The sequence below is a fragment of the Budorcas taxicolor genome, chromosome 19, assembly GCF_023091745.1.
Source record: "Budorcas taxicolor isolate Tak-1 chromosome 19, Takin1.1, whole genome shotgun sequence".
Lineage (NCBI taxonomy): Eukaryota > Metazoa > Chordata > Mammalia > Artiodactyla > Bovidae > Budorcas > Budorcas taxicolor.
The window spans coordinates 43,713,462-43,726,415 of NC_068928.1; the positions used below are offsets into that span (position 1 = coordinate 43,713,462).

Below are 12,954 nucleotides of genomic sequence, written 5' to 3' on the forward strand. Positions count from 1 at the left end.
TCCCCAAGGTCATATAGCAAGCAGGATTTTGAATCTCCACCCCCCACCCCCCACCCACCCCCCACCAACTCCCACCTTGTTACTGCCCCTGTCTGTGCCTTGAGGAGGTAGGACTTAGATTTCAGTCTTCCAGGCCAGGACCCTCAGGTAGCAGTGTGGCCCAGGAGGGGCTGCACAGCAAATCCTCTACTTTGGGCCCCTCTGGTCATTTCCATCCAGAAGCCAGTCTACCCTTCATGCAAAGCTACCTAGACACCCCTTCCTTCCCCCACCCATGTCCCCGGGACCTCGACTGCTGCCCAGTGGGCACCTGGGAGTCCATGGGGTGCCCAGGAACTTCTGCTTTTCTTGGAAGAACGGGGAAGTTGAATGGTGGAGGGGGCTCTGGGGCCCGGGCTCTCCCCTCACACAGGCATGACCACCTCATCATATTCATCCTGACCATTCTGCTCATCTAAGTTCATTTTGACATCCTCAGCATCCAGCTGTGGGAAGAAGGAAAGACAGAGGGTGAGCGGCGGAGGGGCCACGTGAGCCCTCCCCACTGCACGGAGGCACTTCTGGAGTCAGGAGAGCCTGTCTCTCTCTGAACCTGGGTCAAGTCTCCCGTCCTGTCCTTTCATCCCCTAGGGATGGTCTAGACGAGGGGTTTCCTCAGGGTTAGGAATGCCCAGGAATCTGGTTCCTGGTGGGAGAGGGCCTCCAGAAGGCAGGCAGGAGACCCCTTCATGTGGGCAGTGCTGCAGTAACCTGTGTTGTGTCGTGGAAGCATTCTGTTGGAGGAGTGACTTTCTAGATGGTTTGAAAGACCAAGGGCTAGCTGCTCAGTGGTCAGGACAACCCACAAGCAACGCATCCCATGAGCCTCTTAGCCCTCTCACCAGCCCTGTCACTGTTCCTCTCTTTCCAGGGGAGGACGCCTGAGGTACAGAGCAACGAGGCCACTTGCTCCAGGTCACCCACCAGGACATGGCAGGGCTGGGATGAGGAGGCAGGTAGGATACCCAGGCCTTGGTCACAGTGCTCTTCTGCCTTCCTTAGTTCCCAGACTCCTCCCCCTCCCACGTTCTCCCAGAGCAACTGATGACCCCTCTCTGCCTCCTGCCCTGGAGTTGTGCCCTCTGGTCAGAGGAAATGGGTGAAGGGGACAGAGGTGGGAGCAGAGACTCACAAACTTGAGCTCCATGTCTTGGAAGATGAGTGGTAGCAGGAAGCGACGTAGGGGCACTGTGAGGATGAGGACGAAGGGGAGGGCCAGCGAGATTTGTTTGATGCTCCTCACCACCCACAGCAGCACCAGGCAGGCAACCTGGATGATCGTGAATATGTGCATGCGCCAGGGTTTCACCTGCGGGCAGAGGCTGGGGTCATCGCCTGCCCGGCCCGGGCACCCAGACCCCCACCCCACCCCGACCTGGGCATCTGAGACGGCCACATACCCTCGTGGCGTAGGGCACGTCTGGGTAGTACTTGCGCGGCTTCAACAAAAGCAAGATGCGGTCAAACAACTGGATGCCACTGAGGGATGTAACCCCCATGTAGAGGAAGATGCCGAATAGCACCGCCAGGGGGATGTGGCGGAGGATGGGTCCCATGAGGATGGACACGCCTGCGGGGAGAACCACGCACTCTTAGCCCCCAAGGATCAAGGATCGGCACCAGCAGGGGCTGAGGAGCGAAATCACAGGAATTATATGAAACTCCTTCTGTGGATCCTCTTTTTTTTTTTTTGGCCATGCTACATGGCTTGTGACATCTCAGTTCCTCTGCCAGGGACTTGAGCCTGAGCCCACAGCCATGAGAGTGCCGAGTCCTAATCACTGGATGGCCAGGGAACTCCCTGGATCCTCTTGATAGATGTTATCCCCATTTTACAGGTGAGGAAACATGCAGAGAGGGGAGGCAACTTACCTCAGGCTACACAGCTAGTAAGTGCAAAGCAGGGAGTCAAACTCCTGCCTGCCTGATGTCATAGCCTACTCCTTTAATCGAGGGAGTTATGGAGGTCAGAGAAGCCCACCTTTCCTCTTAGCCCAGTCCAGAATGCCTCCATCACCCTCCACCTACCCGAATCCCAGCTCTCCTTCAGCTAACATCAACTTCGCCTCCTTCAGGAAGCTTCCCTGGCCTCTCCAACAGTGACCGTGGCGCTGCCCACACACAGAGCCCATTGGACTCTGGGCTGCTCCAGAACTCAGATCCCTGACCCTCTGTCTTCACCTCACCCATCCCCTGCTCTAGGAGCCCTGCTCTTTGTATCAGTCACAGAGGGGCTGAGCTGGGGAGACCTCGGGCATCTAATGAACCCTCTCTTGGTGCAGACAGAGAAATTTGAGGGCCAGAGATGAGATGAGATGCCTGGTTAGCAGCCAGTCAGGGTGGAATCCCAGTTCACTGAACTGTTGGAGAAGCTCTGACTACAGGGTCTTGTCTAGAGAAGGTTCCAGCAAGTGGTCCACAAACGTGCCCTGCCCAGATGCCCATCTCAGTGCCTGGAGTTATCCTCCAGAATTCCCTCATGTGAATAATTGACTCTAGGAAGATGTGGGCAGTGGGTGTTTGGGGGGACCTGGCTGCAGGGCCAGGGCTAGAGGGACACTGGATGCTAAGGGGCAGAGCCAGCGGGTGGTGGAAAGTTGGAGAGTGTGGCCAGTCTTCACTCACCCACGAGCACAGCGACCAGAAGTCCACTGATCCGCTGTTCCTTGACTCCCTGAATCTGGGATGCAGCCCCTGGGGTGCTGTCCTTGCTCGTGACGGTGAGGGCGTTGGCATGGGTCACAGTGCGCACAGTGGTGGCGCTGAGCCAGGGCATCCCAAAGATGGCGGCCACCCCACCCATGCCCATGATCAGCAGCAGGTCCAGGTGGAAGCCAGAGCCCTTGACCATCTTGCGCTCCGGTTTGCTGATGATCAGCCTGGGGGTGTGGAAAGTCAGGAGTAACCAGGGCTCTCCTTCACCCCAACCTCCCTTCACCCCTCTTTTCTTCCCCAGACTTGGGTCCCTCTACTTTAGTTTGTCCTTCTTTGCCCTTCTCCCTTGGAGTTCCATGCTCCGCCCCTCAACCCCCACCCCATCTTGACAGTAGAGACTCTAAGAGCAGAAATGTCTTCAACATCACCTAGAACACCCGCCAGCAGGCCTACCCGGAAACTGAAGAAGCGTACACTTCAGAGAACCTCCCTGGTACAGGCCCTTTCCAAGATCGAGCACCTAATTTTACAGTTTTCATTTTATATTCTTTGTCTTAAAAAGCACCCCTCAAATAATGTCATATCAGGTCCCACAAAATCTGGACCTGCCCCTGCCCGCCCATCATTCCTCTGAGCGCTTAGTCCCTTGCCTGCTTGGAGCTTGTCCCTTTCTCTGCCTCGGACCCTCCCAGGCCCCATCCCACCCTGGCTCTTACGTGGTGATCTGGGACTCAAGGAAGATGAGAATAAAGACCAGCAGGGCAGGCAGGGCAGAGGCAAACATCATCCAGATGGGAAATTCGACATGTATGCCTAGTGGGTGGATAAGCCAGTCTCGCTCTGTGGGGTTAGATACAGCGAGGCCTTCAGGTACACTGAGTTTCTGTGGGAGGAGAATGCTGGTGAGAACACTTGGGGGTAGGAGGATGGGGAAAGGTGGAGCCAGGGTCCTGGGCACTTGGGAACTTGCTTATACTGAGCATCTACTTGGTCCTCCAGAACTGCACTAGGCCCTTTACGTACGTTTTCTCATGCCTTACTTTATGGGTGAGGGAACAGAATCAGAGAAATTATGCAGCTGGCTCTGCATCGCACAGCTATTTGGTGGCAAAACTGAGATTCATACTCAGGACAGCCTGGGCTCCAAAGCAGATTCTTCTTTCCTATCGCCCTGGATTAAGGAGTAGAAGGAGGCCACCTGACCCAGGCCCTTGCTGCAGCCAGAGGGGTCCTGAGGGGCTGTGGTAAGAACACGGGGCTCCCCGGGGAGGCAGGGATGGGGGAGGGGTAGTTTTAGCTGGATTCAGGCATGGGAAGGCAGTTTGGGGGAGGGGCTTGCTGGGGGAATGAAATGAAGTGGCAGGGTGGGGAGAGAGGGTCACCTGGGTGTAGGTGTCCTGGACGAGGGCATCCACCATGACCATGATCAGGATAGAGATAGGAACCCCAAAATCCCCAATGATCCGTCGCAGCTGAGGGCAGGTGGAGGGGCCGGTGGTCAGTGCCCTGTGGCGTCCCACCTCCCACCTTCCACGTGGCCCCACTCGTGCCCCATCTTCACCAGGAGGTGCCCACTCTTCTCAGGGGGTCCATCAACATCTAACGACCTGTCCTGCGCCTCTACATACCTGCCTCCTTTCTTGTCCCCCTGGCCCAGTTGCACCCCGGCCCCACAGCTTCTCTACCCCCTTCAAAGAACTATCCTTGTCTCCCCACTTGGGTCCTCAGCCTGGATGTGCTGAGAAAGGGATTGTCTCAAGGGTAAAATCCTAAGTGATGAGGGGGCCAGCAGAGCTTGGAATTGGAAATGGGAATCTAGCGTAAGAAGGGGAAATGATGGCACTGGGAAAGCTGAGGCGAGTGCCTTGGAATTGGATGGGGCAGTAAAGGCAAGGACAGGTGGGGAGGGTGTGCTGACCTTGCCAGGGAAGAAGGAGCTGTTCTTGAACCTGCGCAGCATCATGGCGAGGAAGAAGGTACCAGCCATGAGCACAAGAGAGAGGAGGGCTGTGTTGGGCAGGGCGGCCTGAGGTTTGGGTGTTGTCACCACATCGTGGTCATAGTTCTTCTGCAGTGGATGTTCCTGGAAGATCTGCAGCAGAAAACCAAGGCATCCTGTTCCTTCCCATCCATCCACCTCCAACCATCACTTATCTATCCATCCTCCATCTATGCATCTCTGTATTCACCATTTATCTCTTTATTCAGCATCCATTCACCAATCCATCATCCATCTACCTATCTTATTCCTCAATTGTCATGGAAACAGAGAGGCAATGGGATTCCACAGCTTGGTTTTCAGCACTGAGGACCAATCTAAGCTTGAGTGGGGCAGACCATGGAGGAAATGAGTCTCTGCGTGTGTGTATACGTGCATGCAGGGCCTGGGAGCCATTAGAAGGCTAGAGGGCAGGAAACAAGTGCCAAGGAAGTTTCTAAAAAGACTTGGGCTCCAAAGACTTGAAAACAGAAATACCCATCAACCAGCAGAATCAGGGGTAGACGTACAGTATTCACCCTTCCTCCATATAAAATGCAGGCCCAGAAGTAGGCATAGTTCAGGGTGACATAGCTGAGGAGGCGGGGCACATGCTCTGCAGGCCCTGTGGTTCTTAAGGGCAATAGCAGGAGAGGGAGCGTTGGGGTGGGGCTTCAGAGCCCCCAGGACCTCTGCCACCATGCCATGCCTACTCGTTCCCACATTCAGTGTCACACACATGTAAGTGAAAGTGGTAAGTCACGGCCAACTCTTTGTGACCCCATGGACTGTAAGCCACCAGGCTCCCCTGTCCATGGAATTCTCTAGGTAAGAATACTGGAGTGGGTTGCCATTCCCTTCTCCAGGGGATCTTCCCACCCCAGGAATCAAACCTGGGTCTCCCGCATTGCAGGCAAATTCTTTACCATCTGAGCCACCAGGGAAGCTCATTAGTCACTGTCTGTGATTATACACATGGGCCTTTGCACGCAGAAGGGCCCTCTCATGCACATTCATGGTGAGAATACCGGCCCACAGACAGCTGGTGTCAACATAGATGTGGCCACAGTCACATTCCGTGAAAACATGGCCACATAAATGCCGAACAGACACTAGCGCAATGACACCCACAGTCACATGGCTTATGCACAGTCACACACACACACAGATGCGCACGCCGCTAACACTCCTGCAGCCCTCACCGTGACCAGCTTGTAGAAGGTCTCATAGATGAAGATGAGGGAGATGAGGAAGGCGAAAATCTCCTGGGTGTAGCGGGAGATGAAGCGGACCAGAAAGCTGCCCTCGAAGGCCACCACCAGCACCACCAGCAGGATGAGCCAGAAGCCAATCCACACACGGCCCACAATGTACTCCAGGTTGTTAGTCTGGCAGAACTGTAGGGTGGTCAGAGGGAGCTGGGGTCAGATACAGGGGCCCAGGCACCATGCGTTAAGCAGGTGGGGCTGGGGGCCAGTAACAGGGTCACAGTGGGGCCAGGATAGAGTTACCGTGTAGAAGGCTTCCTCAAACACAAGCAGGGGTCCCGAGAAGCCCAACACGAGCAGGGGCTGAGCCCCCAGCAGGGAGAAGATGATGCCCTGCAACGCGGTGGAGAGGAGCAGTTCCGACACTCCCATCATGTTCTGGGTCTTGTCTCCTGTGGGTGGAGGTGTGGTCAAGGTCAAGATCATTTCACGGGTAAGCTGACGTAGGGGTCCAGAGTGTCAGATCGGGGCAAAATCAGGGCTGATACGAAGGCCAGAGGGTCAGAGGTGAAGGTTAGTGGGACACATGGAGACACTGACCCAGGAGGCCGCCGAAAGTGATGGCAGGGGTCAAGGCGGCGAAGTAGATGAAGATGATGGCAGACAGGACCTGGGGGCTCAAGGCATCTGTGATGTCACTCAGGTAGTGGGGGTAGCGGCGCCGGATGTCACGCACCAGTCCCCCGAAGAGCCTGCCTGTTCGCTGCAGAGGGTCTTCTGGGGTGTCCCCTGGACCTTTCTTCACATCTGTAGTGGAGGGCAGGACCACGGTCACAGAGGATTGAAGGGGGAAGTGAGGGGAGAGGGGAATCGAGGAGGAGATGCCTGATGGGAATGGGGTCATCGGGGAGGCTGGGAGGGATGAGGACAGCGAGAGGGGAGCCAGGGGGTCACAGGGCCGTGCTGGGCGTCTGGGGGCTCAAAAAGACTTGGGCTGGGCAGAGCAGGGCAGGTACCTAGGTCCTTGAAGATACTGGGGTCGGGCTTGGCAGGGCTGGGCAGGTAGCGTCTTCTCAGCAGCTCTTTCTGCACAGGCACCAGACTGAGCAGGGCCTTCTCAGAGGGGGCGTCCAAGGGAGGCAGCACCAGACTGCAGTCAAGAAAGCCCTCCAGGGACTGGACCAGCGTCTCCTTGCTCTGGGCCAGGTATGCCTCATTCCAGAACACCTGGGGGCAGGAGAGAAGGTTGGAGCCACTAGGACCTGCTGGATAAAATGACCCAGGAGTCCACAGCCAAGGCCTCTGGGGATCAGAATCCTTTCACCCAGCTCCTGCCAGCTAGGATCTGCTTTTCCTGCCCTGTCCCTCCACCCATCCACTCTCTACTGAGAAAGGGCAGACAGGACCCTGAGTGGGGAAAGCAGAAAGAACTAAAGTGAACCAAGTGGCTTGTAGCAGACCAGATGGAACGAGAGCAGACCAGGCCGGCCCTAACCAGGTAGAACCAAGACAGAGTGGGCCAGACTAAACCAGGCCTGATCAGGCAGGGCTAGGCCGGAACACGGGCCTGGACCCTGCTGAGCAGACAGGATAGATCCAACGGAACGGGCCAAACTAGCGACGCTAGAGTAAGCCAGGCCTCCCCTGCCACCCAGGGCCCCCGGCTCCCCCGGCCCTCGCTGGCCCCTCCTCACCCTCTCCGACATGAGGGTGGCGGCAGCTCGGCCCAGCTGGGTGTAGTCGATGTTGGGGCCCTCGGGTCCCAGCAACACAATGAGGAAGCGCACAGGCACTGCCGGCTCCTCTGACCCCTCTGGCTTTGGCTCCGGCTCCATCGGCTCCTTTAGCCTCACAAAGCCGAGCACTGGCCGCTTCAGGAAGTTGGCGCGGCCTGGCAAGTGGATGAAATGAGGTGCTGAGGCTCGCTGGGGAGGTGAGGGGCACGGGGCAGGGTGCGAGCAGTGCTTGTGGGGTCCAGGCTTATGGAGGGGCAGTGCCAGGGCAGGAGGCAAAAGCAGGGAGTATGTGCAGGGATGAGGGAAGGAGCCCACTGGCCACTTACCCGCTAGCACCAGGGTGGCCTCCCAGTCCTGGGGACTCTTTCCCAGAATTTCAGATGCATGCCCTTGTGTGCTACCGTCTCCCTGTTGGGAGGAGGTGGTGAGGGGAGTCCTCGGCCACCGCGGACCCTCGACATCTGAGTGTCCCACCCCCTTTCCCCTACTCGTTCTCATTTAGAACCACGTTCAGGCCGAGGGCCTTCTGGCTCTCCTCACACGGCCTCGGCACAGCCTCACCTGTGCACAGAAGAGCTCTGTCTCCAGTGATGGACGCTGTGGGAGCAGAGGCTCCGAAGCGTCCCCAGAACGTGTCACGACCACAGGCTTCACACCCTCCAGGGCCTCCATGTCGCTGGCGTGGCTGCAGGGCACACAGTGGACATGGGCTGAGTAGGCTGCTCAGGCCGGGCTCTTAGCAGAGTGGAGACTGGGGCTCGCTAACATCAGACTAGAGAGGCCCAGGGATGGAAGGAGAATCGGCCTCCTCCAAAGGATGCTGTGGTTGTGAGCGGGTGTCCTCAGTCTGGACTGACTAGGTAGAGCCAGAAAAATGGATGGAGGGAGGGACTTTGAGAGTCTGTCCTCCTGGGGACCAGTGGCCCCCAAAACTGAACATGGAGACACGGTTACTGCCTGAAAGGTGTCGGAGGCAGGAGACATGGTGCAGGACAAGTGGGACCCAGCCTGGTGGGGAGGGGCTCCCGGGGAGAGCTTGGGGCAGGCGGGCTGGGGAGGTAGGCCCTGTGGGCGTGGGGTCCAGGGCCCAGCAAGCACGGGCACCTGTGTTTCAGCAGCAGGACCCGGAGCAGATTTTCTTGGTCGTCTGGCTGGATCTGCCCCTCAAAGATAAACCTGTCCAGCAGCTGATTGGCCACTTCAGCCAGGGATTTCCCTGGCAGATCCAGAAGGACAGTACCTGCAGGTAGTGGAGGGGTGAGGTTGCTGGCCCTGCCCCCGCCCCCTCCCCCCAGCAGGCTTTACATGCAGGGCTGCAGAGGGTTCACCCACCCTTGGCAAAGGCTTTCTGAAGCTCCAAGAGGCTCCAGAAGTTGAGGTAAGGCAGGTGGGGGCGGCCCCAGATCCCATCTTTGCCCAGGTTCTCCTCCAGCCCCACCCAGCGTGCTGTTTCCATCCATTGTATCTCTTGGTTCTTTTCATCCATCACCAGTTCCCGCAGTTCCACGCACACCTGCAGCCCCACAGGCTTGAATTAGTTCCTCAGGCCCAGGGCAGGGCTGTAGTGGGGACTGGAAGCCCAGGGCATGGTGGGCACTTGGCAGGCCCTGAGGGGTGTCTGTCAGAGGCCCAGGATCCTGGGGCACTCAGGACAGAGGCTGAGATTAGAGGGGACCGTCAGGGGCTACAACCTGGGGGTGTAGAGTGAGTTGTGACACGTGGGGAGATGCTTGAGGGTCCCCCACCTCTGCCTCTGTTCCCCAACTTCCTGACCAGGCCCTTCCCCCCATTTCAGAGGCATTTGAAGATACACAAAAGGGGTGCTAGAGTGGGCACGGGAGAGGAGAGGAAAGCCTTGGGAGCCACTGGGTCTGTCTCTTGCCACTAAGATTTCTGCGTGGGCTCAGCGTGCCCTTGGGTTTCCATGAGGCCAGGGGCCCACTCTCAGGGGCCTAGCTGAGGGCAGACCCAATTTCCTAACTGGCTACACAGTCTGGTGCCCAGCAATGACATGGGGGGCCTGGGGAGGGAAAGCTGGGTGGAGGAGAGCATGCATGTAATTCTGTGCTTCTCCAGGGGGCACCTGACAGCCTGGCCCAGGCCAGCGGACCTGGGGGCTCAGACCTCCAGTGGCCAGTTTACCTCTGTCCAGGGAGCTCCCCATGAGTGCAAGGAGGCCCAGGGCTCCCCCCTCACCGGGAGATGTCCTCGTCTACCTATTTCCCAGGATGCCCGTTCCTTCTCTGTTTGTGGAGTCTCCCCATCCCAAAGCTGTAGCTCTCCCTCCGTTCCTCCCCTCCCCTGGGAGAATGATGGGTCCCAAGGGCAGCACAGGAAAGAAGGTTGGGGGAGGCTGGGGTGCTCACCTTGTGGGTTTCTGGGTGTTGTGATGCTGTGTGGTAGTCTGTGTCTGTCAGCTGGGTGACCTGAGCTGAAAACCCCAAAGCCAGTTAGCGATGCCCCCAGACAATCCCCCCCAAGACCCTCCTGCCCCATCCCCACGAGATGCAGAGACCACACAGGATGACGCCTCTCTCCCTGGCTGGGACCCTGCCCTACGCCTGTTCCTGGCCCAGATTGGCGCTGTCACTCGCCATCTGAGCCCTGTGGAGGACCCCTGGGGCTCATCCCCCTGCACTGACAGGAGGGTCATCTCCAAGGGGATTGGGGAGTCCTAAACAGCCGTTCTCTTCCCTCTCCTGCCACCTTCTGGGACCAGATTCCCTTCTTTTTTCCCACCTGCCTCAACAATCTCACTGGCCCAGCAGCTTCTCACCACCTCCAAGCGGAGCTCTGGGAGCCAGGGTGGGGGCTGCCTTTATATTGGCCCCCACACCCCCTAGCCCTCATTTCCCAGAGGGGCCTCTTATCTGCTATATCAATTGTCAGCACTTAAGTCCAGTTGACAGTAAACAGGTCCCCTCCCAGGGCTCCCCAACCAAGACCTTGGACAAGCCCAGGAAGGTTTCCTCAGGTCTCTCTGCCCTGAGGGTCCCCACAGCCCCCCATTTCTCAGGACTTCTGGAATTCCAAACAGAACAATGTTCTCAGAACAGGCCCAGCACCTGGCCCGGAAGCTGGATGGGCACAAATGGCATGGGGGCTCATGTCCTTGTTCCAGACAGGGCTGACTGCCCAGTCACAAATCTACGGGGCTCAGTAATGGGTGACTGGTTCTGCCCCCTCCATTGCCCCTAGTCACCTCCTGTGATCATTTCAAACAAAACTCTGTTTATCCTTCAATCAGCCAGGATTGTGGGAGAACTGGCCCTGGGGCTGGGCTGGTGGAGAGGGGGAAGAAGGCAAAGACAAACTCCCCACGTGTCAATGATAGGGTTCAGCAGCTCATCCCAACAGGAGAGCGGGAGATGGGCTCACCTTCTGCCTCCTCCTCCTGAACTGTGTCATCTTCTTCCCCTTCCATTTGGATGCTGACGGATTCAGGGTCTTCAGATTCCTTTAGCTCTAGAGTCTTCTCCAGTTGATCTTCATACTCCTGTGAGAAGCTGCCATCAGGGCTGGGCTGCGGGGGGCTCTGAAGGTGGGAGTCCAGGGCTGGGTTCCCAGAGCCCCCAGGTGGGAGCCCTGCAGACACCACCAAAGACTCACCTCTGGATCCCCCATGGTGCTGTCCTGATTGCTCAATTGTCTGTGGTGATCTGAGCCCCTAGCATAACCCACGCTCGGAGTTCCTGTGGTGGATTGGGGGGAAGGTACAGGCTGGGTGAGGCATGGGGCAACCTGGGGTCTCCCCTTCCCTTCGTCCCCCAAGGGGACCCCCCAGGGGGCTGCATTTGATCAAAGTGGGATCCTGAGTGTTAGGAGACAAGGGAGGGTCAGAAGAAAGTGTAAGTGGGGGGTTGAGGGGAGGAGCTGGGTTTGCAGGAGTGAGGGCAGGTGTGCAGGGGCCGCGGACAGTGCTATGCAGGGGAGATGAAACTTGGCTGGCATCAACCTAAGGGTGTTTGGGAGGATGGGGGTTGTTCTTCAGATGAACTCCTTCCTCCATCCACCAGTCCTCACCCGACTTCCTTTTCTGCCCCTCCCCAGGAATCAGCTAACTTCAGGAGATGACCTGTCCCTCTTTCAGGGAGCTTAGCTGAGAGTCTCCACAAAACACTGTCTTCTCCCAGAAATGGCTGCTTCCTGCTGGGCATAGGGCTGCGGTATCCTTAGGAGGGGCTCACAGGCCCTGGATGATGCGGCCTTGCTTCTCTGCCCTACTCCATCTTGAACTCCATCTCTCTTGCTCTCTCACCACCTATTCCACTGGCCTGCTTACCAAGCCCTTTCCTGCCCCAGGGCCTTGGCACCTGCTTTGTCCATGTCCTGGATGTCCCTCCCCCGACTTCAGCCCTTCCCACTCCTCAGCTCACACGCCAGCTCTTCAGATTCCCTTCCTGACCACCCTAACAATCACTAACGCAGGCTGTCATTTTCTGGTTTCTTGATTCATTTCTGTATATATGGTCTGAGTGAGTGACTATTAGTCGTTTAGTCATGTCATTCTCTTTGCGACCCCATGGACTGTAGCCCACCAGTTTCCTCTGTCCATAGAGTTCTCTAGGCAGGAAGACTGGAGTGTGTAGCCAGCCCCTTCTCCAGGGGATCTTCCCAACTCAGGTCTCCTGCATTGCAGGTGAATTCGTCACTGTCTAAGCCACCAGGAAAGCCCATGTATGGTCTGAGGATGCCTCTAAAAGGGAAGCCATATGAGCACTGATATCCTGCACGTCTCAATCCCCACCAGATCCACCACTCCTAGCAGAGTGGTTGCCACATAGTAGGCGCTCAATAAACACGTGTTGATTACTGTGTATAAAATAGATAACTACTGAGAACCTATTGTATAGCACAGCGGACTCTACTCGATGATCTGAGGTGACCTAAATGGGAAGGGAATTTAAAAGAGAGAGGCTATATGTATACGTATAACTGATTCACTTTGCTGTAAATCAGAAATTAATGCAATGTGGTAAAGCAATTATAATAAAAATTTTTTTTAAAAAAGAGCATGTTGAAAGAGTGGAAGAATGGCTCCCCCTTGCAGGCTTGGGGCTCTGGGGCTGGGCAGCCAGGATGACTAGGAGGCCAGGAGGCCATGGAATCCTGCACCTCCGTTTTCTCAGTTGTGTCTCTAGTGGAAAGGGAGGACACCCACTCAGGAATGTGAGGACCAGCCCAAGGGAACACAGGGGTGCCCTGCTATGGCCCAGACTGGGTGTGGAGGGACATCCTTCTCCCCTTCACCCACGGCAGGCTGCATAGCATGTTGTAGTGACACAGATTTGAGTCAAATTGACAACTGTGCCCCTCCACGCCTGGCATAGAGCCTGGG

The 12,954-nt window shown here is 56.9% G+C and overlaps 1 protein-coding gene across 1 annotated transcript; it reads right to left on the minus strand.

Moving 5' to 3' along the window:
• Nucleotides 1-404: 404 nt before the first annotated feature.
• On the minus strand, nucleotides 405-11,240 carry SLC4A1 (solute carrier family 4 member 1 (Diego blood group)). The gene is made up of 19 exons (XM_052658422.1): nucleotides 11,226-11,240; nucleotides 10,995-11,112; nucleotides 9,983-10,047; nucleotides 8,949-9,129; nucleotides 8,721-8,856; nucleotides 8,178-8,301; nucleotides 7,943-8,024; nucleotides 7,575-7,771; nucleotides 6,897-7,107; nucleotides 6,481-6,687; nucleotides 6,184-6,332; nucleotides 5,875-6,069; nucleotides 4,613-4,786; nucleotides 4,077-4,166; nucleotides 3,411-3,577; nucleotides 2,665-2,918; nucleotides 1,440-1,609; nucleotides 1,172-1,348; nucleotides 405-485 (listed from the first exon to the last, which is right to left on the minus strand). Exons 1-19 carry the CDS (start codon nucleotides 11,238-11,240, stop codon nucleotides 405-407), a joined length of 2,793 nt encoding a protein of 930 aa, XP_052514382.1.
• Between the last annotated feature and the right edge of the window lie 1,714 nt (nucleotides 11,241-12,954).

What these genes read in the sequence shown, in the direction of transcription:
- SLC4A1 (XM_052658422.1), bottom strand. An exon ending in CAGTATCTTCAAGGACCTAG is followed by an intron (nt 6,688 to 6,896) that starts GTACCTGCCCTG and finishes CCTCCACTACAG; the next exon opens with ATGTGAAGAAAGGTCCAGGG. An exon ending in CCTTCTACAAGCTGGTCACG is followed by an intron (nt 4,787 to 5,874) that starts GTGAGGGCTGCA and finishes TTTCTGCTGCAG; the next exon opens with ATCTTCCAGGAACATCCACT.